A 15143-nucleotide genomic window follows, 5' to 3' on the forward strand; every position below is an offset into this window, starting at 1 on the left:
GTGCAAAATCTATTTAAACTATCAGTATAATAAGTATTACAGTTAGATGTGTTTATAATTTTCATCAACATTTGTTCTTATGCAATTTTGCTTCCAATCTCTAGTTCATTTTTGACTCTGACGATGAAGATAATCACCCCCTTACCTGAGTCACACAAATGCTACGGTTTACATGGACAACCATTTAACGCAGCCCACTGTTGTCATTTCATAGGTAAGGAACAAAAACAAAAAAAGTCCATAGATACAGTCCAACCCAAGCAGTAATGCTTCTCTGAGCTGGGATTGTTTTTCAGTTGGTAGGGTATGCATTATAACCCACGCGCTGGGGCAATAGTGGACAATAGATACTCAGGGTTACCACAGAAACTACTTATTGAACATTTCTCTAAAGACAGGCCCAGGCTTGTCTGTAGTATAACATCTAGCATCTTATTTGCTGCTGGGTTGCTCTGTACACAAAACAGCCTTCCTTGACACAGGGATCTTCAATCTTATCCACAAAGGGCCAGTGTTATAAACCAAACAGGAGCCATACTGTACTTGAATAACAAGTTCCTTATAATTTCAAAATTAATTAAATACTATAAATAGTACAAATAATGACATGAACAAAAGAAATTGGCCATTTACTTAATTAAGCCATGACACATTTATTGACAGAATTTTCAGTAATGATAGCTAATATAAACAAAAATTGCAAATACAAAATCCGGCCACTTCCACATCTATAATGATTCATAAACCCACCATCCTGTGGACCCTAGAGAAATAGGAATGAGAATTAATTATCATTATTCTACTGAGAACTCAAAACATAATCCATCGAACACATGAGAGCATGATGTCCAAAGTAATATTAACCCAAACTGCATGTTTAAATTTAGTTTTTATTCTAAATTTATAAATGGGAAGAAGAAGTTTGTTTGGAACTTTTTCCCAATTTTCATTCATTCATTCATTCATCTTCTACCGCTTATCCGAACTACCTCGGGTCACAGGGAGCCTGTGCCTATCTCAGGCGTCATCGGGCATCAAGGCAGGATACACCCTGGACGGAGTGCCAACCCATCACATGGCACACACACACACACTCTCATTCACTCACGCACTCACACACTACGGACAATTTTCCAGAGATGCCAATCAACCTACCACGCATGTCTTTGGACCGGGGAGGAAACCGGAGTACCCGGAGGAAACCCCCGAGGCACGGGGAGAACATGCAAACTCCACACACACAAGGCGGAGGCGGGAATCGAACCCCCAACCCTGTAGGTGTGAAGCGAACATGCTAACCACTAAGTCTTTTCCCAATTTTTTGTTATTTCGATCACAAACCACATTTTAAACACAGATTCCTGCCACCTAGTCAACTTCTTAAGTGATCCAAGCTTCCCATCTAAATCAAGGAGCAACAGCTATAAAATGTCTGGTGCCTTTGACCCTTGTTTTTCCATCAGCAGCCAATAAGACACTTCGCTTTTGTTAAATTTTGAAACCAAGAAAAATGTAGAACAAAAGTTTAGATATCCAACACGCATCTTTTAGCTAAACACAATTTTGCTCAGTTTATTACTTGCTTGTTGCATTACACTGTAGATTTGGTTTCCTCTGGAAAGTAATGCTTTATTTATTGTTTGTCCTGACTATGTTAACCATTAGCACGTTCGCATCACTAGGTGGCAATGCCATCTAGTGGTGAACATCAGCAAAAACACGTGTTCGTCAAGTGGAAGCTTTTCCCAATATGAAACACCTGTTAAGACATCTAATTGGTCATTATTGTGACCTTTAAAATGCATCAGTTCCCCCTAACAGCTTACTGTGATTTAAATTCTCAGTAAGTGCTTGCCTTTTGTCCTTTTTAGCAGCAATCTGGGTGGTCCTTTTGATATAGGTTTGGTTTTTAGAGCATTTTAATTAAATTTTTAAAACAAAGGAGGTTTGTGACTAAAGAAAATGAAGGAAGAGATTGCTGCTACGGTTTTCTTTGTTGCGAGACTAGCAAAGAAACACGGCAAGATGGAGCGCTCGTGCCGGGAAAGGTTTGCAGTGGCTTTCACTTCGGTCCTTTTTGAAACCTACAAAAGCCACTGGTACCCAGAGAAGCCATGCAAGGGACAGGCTTTCCGGTGAGGGGATGCGATGTAGAGGCATGAAATGGATTGTTGCCAGTATTGATTTTATCTATTAAACTTTTTGTTTTTCAGGTGTTTGAGGATGAACAAGGCCCAGTTGAGGGACCCTATAATTGACCGTGCTTGCAAACAGAGTGGTGTTGATTATGAGAACCTGGGTTTGCCTAAAGAGATCACCATTTGGGTAGATCCTGGTGAAGTGTCATGCAGGTAAAAATGTTGATCAGATCTTGGTCGCTTTGCATTTATGTACCATGGCCAATATCATGATTTTGATCTTGAGGCATTGTACAAGATGGACAAAGTATGCCCTTGTCACAGTTGGTAAGATTAGGCTGGGCTAACTCTTTCAGGTATGGTGAGAAAACTACACCTTTTTGTGTGACCCTGTTGGAGGGGCAAAGGGGAGATGGTGAGTTCTCACGCAGGATTAACAATGCTGTGGAGCGTGCTTCCTCAGACTACCACTCAGGGACATCTTCAGATGAAGAAGGTCCAAACAGCAGCATAACAAGCAGCACCAGCAGTGGTAGTAGTAGCAGCAGCAGCAGCGGTGGTGGTAGCAGCACCAGTACACTATCTGCTCCAGAGCCTAAGTGCATCCCCACCGTCTCCAATCCCAACAGTGTTTATCAGGTATTTCTTAACGCTCTTTCCCAACCTTTTGATCATTTTAGAAATGCCTAACATGCCTTCTTCTACTTAGAACATGCTGTTAAGTTGGTTGAGTTGCACAAATGTACAGGACCAAGTTCTCCAGGACTGGTGTTTGGGATAGTGTACCTCAAGAATGGTTTTTAATAGCCTTCCTTGGCACAGGGCTCTTTTAATCTTATCCATAAAGGGCCAGTGTTATAAACCAAGCAGGAGCCATACTTTAACAAAATCGCTTCACCTTTGGTCTCTGATCAATAATCAAACCCTCCTATCAGAGTGCAATGAAAGCCTGTGGCCATGTTGTGGATAAGATTAAAGATTCTGGTGATATCCATAGAGTTTACTGAGGATTCCATAGAGCAGTCTGGTTAACCATGTAATGTCATGAGGTAATGTACACTTGATCTTAAATTGTCAATGTATGAACTTTGCCACCTTATTTTTTTGCAGTTCAGTGAATTTGGCCCACCTCCATCCATGCAGAACTGGGCTGTCTATCCCAAAAGGAAGCCCTATGCTGGTGACCATCATCAGCATTCAAATGGTCACTACCCTCCACACAATGGCTTCAAAAACTACAGACCATCTTACGCCTTCTCTGGTCCACGGGTGGACAAATACCATTGGGTTAGCAAGAGCCGCTCATGAGAATAGGGCTTGTGAGCCCTTCTGGTGTGTTGCTGTCTAATTGATGTGCAGCCTTGATGGCTGATTTTCAATGTTAATACTTTAAAGTAATTATTTATGAATCTATTGCTTGCCATTAATGGCATGTTCTTTTTAAATGGGTTTTAATAAATTGTTTCAAATGATGTGGCAAAAATAAAATCTGTTTTAATACTGGCTCTGTCTGATTGCTTGTGAATGTAGTGCAGCTTGCACTAGAGGGCAGCATAGTCTTCATCTGTCCCACTTTTGGAATCTTTACTTAAGGTGTCTTCACTGCTTGTTACCTAATGTCTTAATATGGTCTTGTCTGCATGGGTTGAGCAAGCAGCTCAATAAATCTGAAGTGTTTACGGTTAGAACCCTCGTGCTCATTTAAGGCTGAAGAGTGAGTTTCCCCTCCCTTTTTTTTCTGACATATTGTTAAATGCTGTTATTTAAGACTGTAGTTAAGAGCAAGGGGGCTTTATCCATTAAATTACAGTGCCTTGCAAAAGTATTCATACCCTCTGAACCTTTGACACATTTTGACGTGTTACAACTACAAAGGAAAATATATTTTATTGGGATTTTATGAAATGGACTGAACAAAAGTGGCACGTAATTGCAAAGTAGAATGAAAATTATAAATGGTGTCTTTTTTTTTTTTTTTTACAAATATCTGAAGTGTGGTGTGCGTTTGTATTCAGCCCCCTTTACTTTGATACCCCTAACTAAAATCCAGTGAAACCAACTGCCTTCAGAAGTCACCTAATTAGTAAATATAGTGCAGCTGTGTGTAATTTAATCTCAGTATAAATACAGCTGTTCTGTGAAGCCCTCAGAAGTGTGTTAGAGAACATTAGTGAACAAAAAGCATCATGAAGACCAAAGAACACACCAGACAGGTCAGGGATAAAGTTGTGGAGAAGTTTAAAGCAGGGTTAGGTTATAAATTTATATCCCAAGCCTTGAACATCTCATGGAGCACTGTACAATCCATCATCCGGAAATGGAAAGAGTATGGCACAACTGGAAGCCTACCGAGACATGGCCGTCCACCTACACTGACAGGCTGTGCAAGGAGAGCATTAATCAGAGAAGCAGCAAAGAGGCCCAGGGTAACTCTGGAGGAGCTGCAGCGATCCGCAGCTCAGGTGGGAGCAACGGTCCACAGGACGACTATTAGTCGTACACTCCACAAATCTGGTCTTTATGGAAGAGTGGCATGAAGAAAGCCATTGTTGAAAGAAAGCTATAAGAAATCTTGTTTGCAGTTTGCGATAAGCCATGTGGGGGACACAGCAAGCATATGGAAGAAGGTGCTCTGGTCAGATGAAACCAAAATTTAACTTTTTGGCCAAAATTCAAAACGTTATGTGTGGCGGAAACCTAACACTGCACATCAACCTGAACACACCATTCACACTGTGAAACATGGTGGTGGCAGCATCATGTTGTGGGGATGCTTTTCTTCAGCAGGGACAGGGAAGCCGGTCAGAGTTGATGGGAAGATGGATGGAGACAAATACAGGGCAATCTTAGATGAAAACCTGTTAGAGTCTACAAAAGATTTGAGACTGGGGCAGAGGTTCACATTCCAGCAAGAAAATGACCCTAAACATACAGCCAGAGCTACAATGGAGTGGTTTAGACCAAAGCATACTGTATTCATGTGTTAGAAAGGTCCAGTCAAAGTCCAGACCTAAATCCAATTGAGAATCTGTGGCGAGACTTGAAAATCGTTGTTCACAGACGCTCACCATCCAATCTGACTGAGCTTGAGCTGTTTTGCTAAGAAGAAAAATTTCACTCTCTAGATGTGCAAAGCTGGTAGAGACATACCCCAAAAGACTTGCAGCTGTAATTGCAGTGAAAGGTGGTTCTACAAAGTATTGACTTAATGGGGCTGAATATTTATTTATTTTTTTTAATTGTAAAAAAATGTATCATTTTCCTTCCACTTTCACAATTATGTGCCACTTTGTGTTGGTCTACCACAGCGATCTCCAATCTTATCCACAAAGGGCCGGTGTGATTTTCATTCCAACCAAGCAGAAGCCACACCTGATTCCACCTGTTTTAATCATTTGTTCTTAGCTTTTAGTAGACTCTGGTGTGGCTTTTGCTTGGTTGGAATGAAAACCACACCGGCTCCTTTGTGGATACGATTGGAGACCGCTGGTCTATCACATAAAATCCTAATAAAATACATTTTTTGTTTGTGGTTGTAACCTGTCAAAATGTGAAAAAGTTCAGTGGGTATGAATAATTTTGCAAGACACTGTAGCTGCTGCTGGTTAATGTCTACTATATTTAATGTTGAGCTTTGTTTCCATTGCTCAGTGAGCAGTGTTTTTAATCGGGCTGCTTGAAATTGTTTGTTCTGTATCTTGCCAGCTTTTTTTTTTGGTTCTGAGGGAAGGACAATGGAATTTGATTGGATAAACATTTGTATAAGCTTCATCTAAAGATTTATATAAGTATACGTAGAGTCCAGCCAATTTCCCCAAACTATTTCAGCAATGATTTGTGTAGTAAATTATTGCCATTCAGTTTTCCACAGAACTAATACAAGGCAAGTCTTGCTAATAAGTTTGGTTGGTACTGAAGTGGAGTTAAATGGGATTATATCTTTAATCTACACTAATTAGGCTTTGTTAAAAGAAATCTAAAATTGTTTGCATAATACTAATGAATCTATTCACTTGTTCGTATGGAACCTCTAAATTAGCTCCGGTGCAACCGGCGGATCCACGAGTGACTATTGGGCTTCTGTTTTCAAGTACTGTAAACTTATTTGTGAACTGTGCATAAAATCATTTGCTATAGAACTTTGGTATACATAAAACCTTTGCAGCCTACTTGTGTGTATAAACTTTCCATTGACTAACGTGATAAAGCAACTTCATAAATTCAGTCATGATTGTGACACTGCTGGTTTGTTTTTTTTCCCACCCAATGCCTCACTTTATCTACTTTCCCATTTTCCCATTGGCACTAAAGGAGGAAGCAGTGACAATGGGCCGATTTTCCTGTATTTGTGATTATAGTGCAGATATCTGTATCCTTTTTCCCCAGTGTAACAGTGATGCTTCAGCTTCCTAGTTAATTAGAGGAACGCTAATATTAACACAGGTCCTGTGCAGACATCTGTAATCGCACTGACAGCACAGACGTCGTCAGGGATATACTGTAGGTGACAATCTCAATCTCTACGTGGCTAAAGCGTAACTAGCTAATGGAGAAGGCTTGACAGTGCAAGTCTGTTTCTGTGGTTGTTTGTTTTTATTTTTATTTTTTATTTTTTTTTCAAGCTTAGCCTTCTAATTTACTTAATACACCTCCTCAGAGCTCAGAACGGAGACTCCGGACCCCACCGTTAGCCTTCAGCTTCTCCCAGGCTATCGACTTCTTTCCAGCGTACATCAACAATGTTGTATGAAAATAATATTTACATTCCACTTTACAGATCTGATGATTAATATGTTTTACTTTTGCCTTTAATTAAAATTTAAGACTCTCAAGCTGAAATAGGGTTGTTATTTTATAGCTTAATATTTTATCTAATTCTCAAAACCACTGCCATGAACTTAATATAGCTCTTTAGCTCTAATTAAAAATGAAGATTAGATAAAAAAATAAAGATTAACAGTACAAATATTAAGATCTTTGGTGCACTGTTGTACTTTTCCATTAGGCAGCACTTGAGATGAGAGTTCTTTTGCTGATTTTAATATCCAGTGTAACAGGATACACGTTTGTTTACTTTGAGTCCAGTGCTGTCAGCACATAGCTTTTTCCATTGCTTTTTCCAAACTGACAGCTGTTGTCCTTAACATAATTGTTGTTTTTGAACTATGAGTGATCTGTTAAAATGCAAGTATAATATAAATACAATCCAGTAATGAAACCTGCATTTGATCTTCTGTGCGTTAGAAACATCCTGAGTTTTATATACTGTACTGAATTTGTATTTAAAGTACTATGTGTATCTCTGCCATTGCATGTAGGGTCATGTGAGCGTAATTGATTGTACATCCAAAAGTACACAACGAAGAAATGACTGTACTCTTTCAAGTCAAATACTATAACCGGGAGTGGTTTAACAAAAGCGGTGTGCATTTACAACACACAGCTGCTGAGAGTTTGATTCAGACACAGAATTAGTACAGTGAGGACACAAAAAAACGCAATGCTAGTTACTACATTATTCTTAAATTAGTGTAATATTATCATCACAAATCTCTGCATAGGTTCAAGAAGCCATACTGATTTAAGTTTATTGACTTCTACATCTGACTTATTATTATTATTATTATTATTATTATTATTATTATTATTATTATTATTATTATTATATTTAAACTTCACTCGGGGTCTTAATATGTTACCTCATGAACTTATTAATAAAGAATTAAATCTATTGCAGGTTTTTTTTTGTCAAGTTGCATCTGTTTTAAACTGATAAAGAAAACATTTTGTCAAGATAATTTTTCGTGGCCTAGTCGTTAAGTTGTTGGACTACTGATTGGAAGGTCATGAGTTTGAATCCCAGATCCACCAAGGTGCCACTGCTGGGCACCTGAGCAAAGCCCTTAACCCTTAATCTTTCGGGTGTATAAGTTGAAATAAAAAAAAAAAAAAAGTAAGTCACTCTGGATAAGGTTGTGTGCTAAATGCTACATGCTTTGTGGGAAGCTGTTGCTCTTCTGGATTCCAGTCATAATTCCTGTAAATTATAAAAGGCTTTATGTGCATGTCACATTCCATTCTGCACCTTTATTACATCCACACATGCACACACACTTTTTTTTTTAATGTTAATGTTCTCACGAGCAAAACAATTTTTATGAGTTTTAGTTCATCTGAACCATAAGCTAAGGAGGGAAAAATTAAAATCTTTTTTTAGCTCTTCTAGTTTTTAAATGAAAGCTATATTCAGATATTATTGTCTTTATGGGGACTTTTTTTTTTTATCCAAACTGTTAGTTTCACCATCGACTATATGTGCATCTGCAAAAGAAACCCTGGATTAATAAACATTCATTATAAAGCAACGTTATCACAGAAATTTGGATGTAGATTTAGAGCCCAAACAAACAATTCTCTTGCGACACCATAAAACTCCCTGAGACTTCATTGTGCTAAAAGGAGGTTTGAGCGTATTACGGACATCAGGACAGTCTTTCTGATTACAGCAGGAATACAAGTATGTGGTATTTATAAGAGATTATCAGCTGAATCAAGGATGAGACTTGGGCATAAATGTTTTTTCCGGGAGTATAAGTACGACCAGGCTGTGAGATAAATGCCAGATTAATATATACACTCTTATCATACAGTGCTGTAAACATTGGGATCAGACTGAAAACATGGACTGTGGCAGATTTAAACAGAGAGTCAGGAGAATTTTATTTTTTTTTCTCCAAATGTTAGATGGGAATTTTTTTTCCTCCATTTGTTGAGTGTTTTTCTCGCTCAATAAGAGTCTTGTATACAACTTCTACCATGTGTAGAGTTATCCTTCATCCTTCACCTCACTGGTGTGTCTTTACCTGTTCCTCACAGGCTTTGTAGTGGAGTCGTGTTTGCATAGTATTCGTGGCATTTTTTTATTTTTGTTTTTTAATAACCAAACCGTGACCGAACCTTTCTGATCGCTTCTTGATTCTCAGATGTGTGCAAGCTCTAACAAGCTCTCGGGTGTTCCAGGAAATGGTGACTTTGGTGTACATTGAGATCGGATTACACGTTGATTAAACACAGATGGACCGCGTTCGATGTCTGACGGCAAGAGTAAAGCTCAATTCTTGATTATAAGATTCTAAAATGTGGAGAAGTTTAAAGGGGGGAGGGGATGGGGTGTACTTTAATACCTACTTTCGCTCGGCATTGTATACAGGGTTATTTAGCATTAGGAATCTAACAAACATGTAAATGTGTTACTTATTACTGGGCATGAAACGGATGTGTGCTATGAGTTAAATGGAGCAGATGTGAATGGTTGTGCTGGTGTGCGAATGCCAAACACTGTTGCTAACAAAGAGGCACTGTTAGGAAACAATGTACTGCAAGCGCAATGATGGAGCCTAGCAAGACACGGCACAGTTAGAGTTCGGGCCCACATACATTTTGACCATGTATATTAAAAAAAGTTATTTAAAAGCAAATCTCTTAGCAAATGTCTGAAAATCATTTGGCTGTAACAACAACAACAACAACAACAAAAAGGGGTGGGTCATGATCCTTGTGGGTCTGTTCTAAACATGGATATACACACTACAGAATGATGAGAAAGAATGTGCCATGGAAGTGGAAAGTACAAACAGGAAATGTAGGTGGGGTCCGAGAAGTTTTTTGGAGGTCACTATAAAAACATCATGTGCGAAATCTTATTAAAGAACATTTTGAGGTGAGTTACATACTTTTTCCTCCATTTAAGAAGTAAGAGTATGCAGTGCAGCATACAGTATAACGACACGTTGGATTTTTTTTGAAACATAAAATTTCAAAGATTTCTCTGTGTTGGAAAATTACAAATTAGATGCAACCAATCGTACCATAGTAGCAACACAAAGGCCTTTGGTTGTTTTTAAATAAAAATATATCTAAACGTGTGGTTCAACAGTACGCAGGGTACACAAACTTTTGCACACAGCCTTACAATTCAGATTACTTGGATTACACCAAAAAGAATCGGTCGATACGGCTCAGTTCGGGACTGCGAGTAAAGGGGAAAACAAAACGTGTTTTTGTGCTGCACGGACATCTGCAGTGCTTTTCTCACATGTCACGGAGACATAGAGGCCTCTTCAAAACAAAGCTTCTCATTGGCTGTCTGAGTGAATGTGAGTGGGTTCCAGGGGCACTGTGGGATCAGGGGCTCAGTGGAACTCAAATCATGTTTCATTTTAGTGCACAGAAATCAAATACTCAAATTCTTTAGAGCACTTTGTATAAACACTGGAGCTTTTTTTTTTCCACGTCTTTTCTGTTGGAAACATTCTCCATCTGGATCTCGTCATCAGACAACCGATTTTTTTTTTTCACCTCTAAGTAGCAACAAGAAATACCTTGAGAAATGCCCACCCAAAACTGGGAGGAGCTTCTGAACATATTTCACCAGCCACTGAACTTTTTTTTCAATGCCATCCCTCCTTTTACAGGAAACAACAGATAAGAGGCTGTGCTGTTGAAAGAACAGTGTCAAGAGTCTTAGGAACATTTCCCAGACATCCTAATTACGCAAGGTTCCCATAAAAAGTCAGAAATTTCCACGAATCTCACACGCTACAGTAGTGCCGTAAAGATGATTTGCGGTAGTTCTTCATATAGAAAGTGGTGCAGACTTTTACCAAAAATGGAAAAAAAAATCACATGATGTGGGGGAAAAAAAACCTGTGTAAATAAAAGGTCACATGAAAACAGAATTAGTTAATCTGTCAATGAATTGTCAAAAAAAAAAAAAAAAAAAAGTAAAAATACCTGTGTATAAAATAATAAATAAACAAATAAGTATAATAAATAATTCATTATATTTATGCTTGAAATAAACTTTTAATAAAGAACTATTTAAAACAACGTTTGTATTTATTATATCCATTTTTTCTACAAATTGAAAAGAAATATTTGGTTTTTGTTTATTTTATTCCGACATACAAGAATCGGTCTGTCATTAAATAAAAAAACTTCAGATAGTGCTCGAAAGAAGGCAGGAAATCAAAAATGTCTGTGTAATAATGATTTACATCCCATTATGACTCAGTATCGCTACTATAACACACGGTGTCTCTCACTGATATTGTAGTGGTTTTTCACTTGTTCAGTTTCATTCTCTTAAAATGAACACATTTTCCTGTTGATTACAGGATTAAGATTCACAAGTCACAGTTCGTTGTGGTGTTTCAATCAATGATAACATCGAGAATGCAATATGAAACATACACACACACACACACACACACACACACACACACATACACACACACACACACACCAAACATTCTGTATACTTTTCGGTGCTGTTTATATGTATCTGTCTTGTAGTTTATTATGTTGTCTGTTTGTGCTGTGTCTGTTTGTCCTACACTGTATTTTGTTCTGTACTGTGTCCTGTTCTACACTATCATTTGTCCTACACTGTCTCTTATCCTTCACTGTCTCTTGTCCTGTCCTGTTGCCTCTCCTGTCCTGTCTCTTACCCTGCACTGTCTCCTATCCTATCCTGTCACTTATCCTGTCCTGTCTCTTACCCTGCACTGTCTCATATCCTGTCCTTTCTCTTGTCCTGTCTCTTATCCTGCACTGTTTGTTACCCTGCACTGTCTCTTATCCTTCACTGTCTCTTGTTCTGCCCTGTCTCTTATTCCACACTGTCTCTTATCCTTCACTCTTGCTTGTCCTGTACTGTGTCCTTTTCTACACTGTCTTTTGTCCTACATTGTCTCTTACCCTGCACTGTCTCATATCCTGCACTGTCCCTTGTCCTGTCTCTTATCCTGCACTGTCTCTTGTCCTGCACTGTTTCTTATCCTGCACTGTCTCCTATCCTGTCTTTTATCCTGTCCTGTCTCGTACCCTGCACTGTCTCTTATCCTGTCCTGTCACTTACCGTTCACTGTCTCTTGTCCTGTGCTGTCTCTTACCCTTCACTGTCTCTTGTCCTTTCCTGTCTCTTACCCTACACTGTCACTTGTCCTGTCCTGTCTCTTATCCTGTCTCTTACCCTGCACTGTCTCTTATCCTGCACTGTCTCTTATCCCTATATCTCCTTTGCTGCACTGTTTGCACAAAGTTTATTGTCTTATTGTAGCTCAGTGTCTTTACCTAGCACCAGGGTCCTAAAGGAATGTCGATTCATTTCCCTGTGTCCTGCATCAGCTATGATATGGTTGAAATGACAATAAAAAAATCTGTTGAAGTGAATGTTGATGCAGGACACAGGGAAATGAAACGACATTCCTTTAGGACCCTGGTGAGAGAGAGACAGAGACAGAGAAATGTGTCCTGCATCAGCTATGATATGGTTGAAATGACAATAAAAAATCGGTTGAAGTGATTGTTGATGCCTATTTTAATACTGTTGTTTTTGGTAAATTTTGGATGCTCCTCATAATCTAAGCCTAATAATGAACAGATTTTAAAAATGTGATGCATAGAGACATTTATTGTACATTTATGGAAGGAGTCTCCAGTGTGAGTGCTTTCTAACGCTTGAGATACACTTATCTTTGTACCGTGCTATGTGACAAGCTGGGTATTTTTGAGACAGGATAGAGAGGTATGAGGTTTATAGTGATAACAGGGACTAACTTCTTTACCAGATGTTTTAACATTAAAAGTGTAGAAATGTTCCAAATTTTATTAAAAAAAAAAAAAAAAAAAAAAAACAAGAACAAAAAAATGTGAATAGGCAAATAGAATTTATTTATAACTCACATTCATATATAAAAAGATAATGTATTTATATAAAAAAGGATACAAATACATTCACATAAAAATATAATAGCAGTATATATATATTGTATTATTTATTTATTTATAGCATTGGTTAACACACAAATAAACTGTCCATAATGATTCTTAGTCGTGAAATGATTATAGAATTAACTTTGGAATTTAATTATATATATATATATATATATATATATATATATATATATATATATATATATATATATATATATATATAAAAATAAAAATAAAAAATGTGAGGATGTACAAACAAAGGATGTAGACTGAAGTATACGTTTGTGATCTTAATAACGCTTTTTGATTTGTTCCATTGACGTTTTAATGTATTGTTCGGCCCATTGATGCATTATCACAGCAGCGACGATAGAAACGATGATAAAAACGATTCCAATGACCAGTGCGGCGATATTCAGTTTCTTGGCCAGACTGGAACTTGCTTTAGCTCTTGTAGTGTCTCCAATAAGATTAGCCGTGTCAGTCTACAATGACAAAGTTTTTATGTATTTTTTATTTTGTATTTCCTTCTTTATTCTTTTTCTGATAAAATCGTGCTGAACGACTTACCCGACAGGAGTACACAACTGCGATGATTCCTAGAGGAGTACAGCAGCATACTGCGTTAAAGATGGACCAAGCCAGGTATGTGGGTGCCTTCATTCCAGCTGGAGATGCAGTCGCTTTTCCTTCCATCTTCTTGTTGTTCGTTTTCTCTCCGTCTCTCTCTCTTTTTCTCTCTCGCTCTGTGTGTGTGTGTGTGTGTGTGTGTGTGTGTGTGTAGGGGTTATGCAGGAATGGGGGTAAAGTGCTGTCACTTTCTTATAATAATTTGTTTATCATAGTACTGTGGGTGTGGCCTCATCCTTTAGAATATCTGGGAGACACAGCAGTATCAAATTTCAAATTTCATAAAATAATGTCTGATTTCTAAAGAAAGAGACACATAATGAAGAAAACGCTACATTTAAATGTTCTTTAAAATCAATGCATTCGGGAAATATGAGAAATGTTCAAAAAGGATTATTTATTATTGTCTATTAGCACTGTTTGTCATAAGACATATCGCCGACATGGTGCCTCCACTACCTTGCTTGGCATTCCCTGTTACAAATGTATATGATATGTCTCACACTTACAGTATACTTCCTGAATAATTCTGTGTTTTTCACCTGAACACAAAAGGCTGTAAAACTATAGACATTTTCTGTAAATTAACAACTCAACTGTAAGTCCATTTTTTTATGTTGGCTTTGTAGAAGCCAACATTCTGTTTTCCTATTTAAGCTTAGACAAAAATATATCAAGCGTGACTCCTCCTAGGGCTTTTTAGCCACATGCACCAAATTAAGATATGTTGTAGACCCTGGTCTGAAGTTTGTTGCTATGACTTTTCTAAGCGATCCAAGTACCGGTACTTCCGGTACCAGGTCTCAAATTGGCCTTTTTTCCCCATAGACTCCCATTATAAACTTTGGAGGTTTCGAACTAACTACACCAAACTCGGCCAGCTCCTTTAGGGTGATACTCTGAACAAAGGTTTAAACTGGTGTACCGACTGGCCTTTCGGTTGTGCCGTGGCCACGCTCCCAAAATATGCAAAATCAAAAAACTTTTTACAACATGGACATGTGACATATCAAAACACTCAGAACAACGAGGGGAACTTCCTCACGTGTATTCTGATGATGTCAGGTGATGTCACGTGATGTCACGTGAAAACAAAAAACATTAGCACAACATGGACATGTGGCATATGAAAACACTCAGGCCAAGGAGGGGAATTGCGTCACAGGTTTTCGGATGACACACTCTCATCTCCACTTGCCTCCAAATGTTTTGGCACCCTAGCACTCCACTAGATTTCACAAGTTTTATGTCCACTTGCCTCCAAAAAGCACCGGCCTTTGCGAATACTTGCCTCGTCAAAGCCAACATCAAAGTTTGTTGCGACGAACTTTACAAATCTAGTTTTTCTTATTTTTTTACAGTGCTATATTTTCTACACTGTATTTTTTTTAATTACATAAAAATGTATATGAAATGAAAATAGTTATTTGCATTTAAACATGTTGATCATTATATGCAGTTTTTGGACCATACTACAAACCATACATTAGACCAAAAAGTTAGAAAGTACTTTAATGTATCCAGCATGTACTGTCCTAGCATGTACTGTGTAAATATAGTCCATCACTTAACTAACACACACACACACACACACACTAT

The 15143-nt window shown here is 38.1% G+C and overlaps 2 protein-coding genes across 2 annotated transcripts; one reads left to right on the plus strand and one right to left on the minus strand.

Annotated features, from left to right (window-relative positions):
• The first annotated feature begins 1836 nt into the window (after window positions 1-1836).
• On the plus strand, window positions 1837-3641 carry btg4 (B-cell translocation gene 4). The gene is made up of 4 exons (XM_060863115.1): window positions 1837-2135; window positions 2214-2351; window positions 2495-2777; window positions 3249-3641. Exons 1-4 carry the CDS (start codon window positions 1963-1965, stop codon window positions 3444-3446), a joined length of 792 nt encoding a protein of 263 aa, XP_060719098.1. The 5' UTR covers window positions 1837-1962; the 3' UTR covers window positions 3447-3641.
• A 9479-nt stretch (window positions 3642-13120) lies between these two features.
• Window positions 13121-13716, minus strand: LOC132840912 (interferon-induced transmembrane protein 3-like). Its single transcript, XM_060862992.1, has 2 exons — window positions 13485-13716; window positions 13121-13399 (listed from the first exon to the last, which is right to left on the minus strand). Exons 1-2 carry the CDS (start codon window positions 13608-13610, stop codon window positions 13205-13207), a joined length of 321 nt encoding a protein of 106 aa, XP_060718975.1. The 5' UTR covers window positions 13611-13716; the 3' UTR covers window positions 13121-13204.
• Between the last annotated feature and the right edge of the window lie 1427 nt (window positions 13717-15143).

The sequence above is a fragment of the Tachysurus vachellii genome, chromosome 26 (genome assembly GCF_030014155.1).
Source record: "Tachysurus vachellii isolate PV-2020 chromosome 26, HZAU_Pvac_v1, whole genome shotgun sequence".
Classification (NCBI taxonomy): domain Eukaryota; kingdom Metazoa; phylum Chordata; class Actinopteri; order Siluriformes; family Bagridae; genus Tachysurus; species Tachysurus vachellii.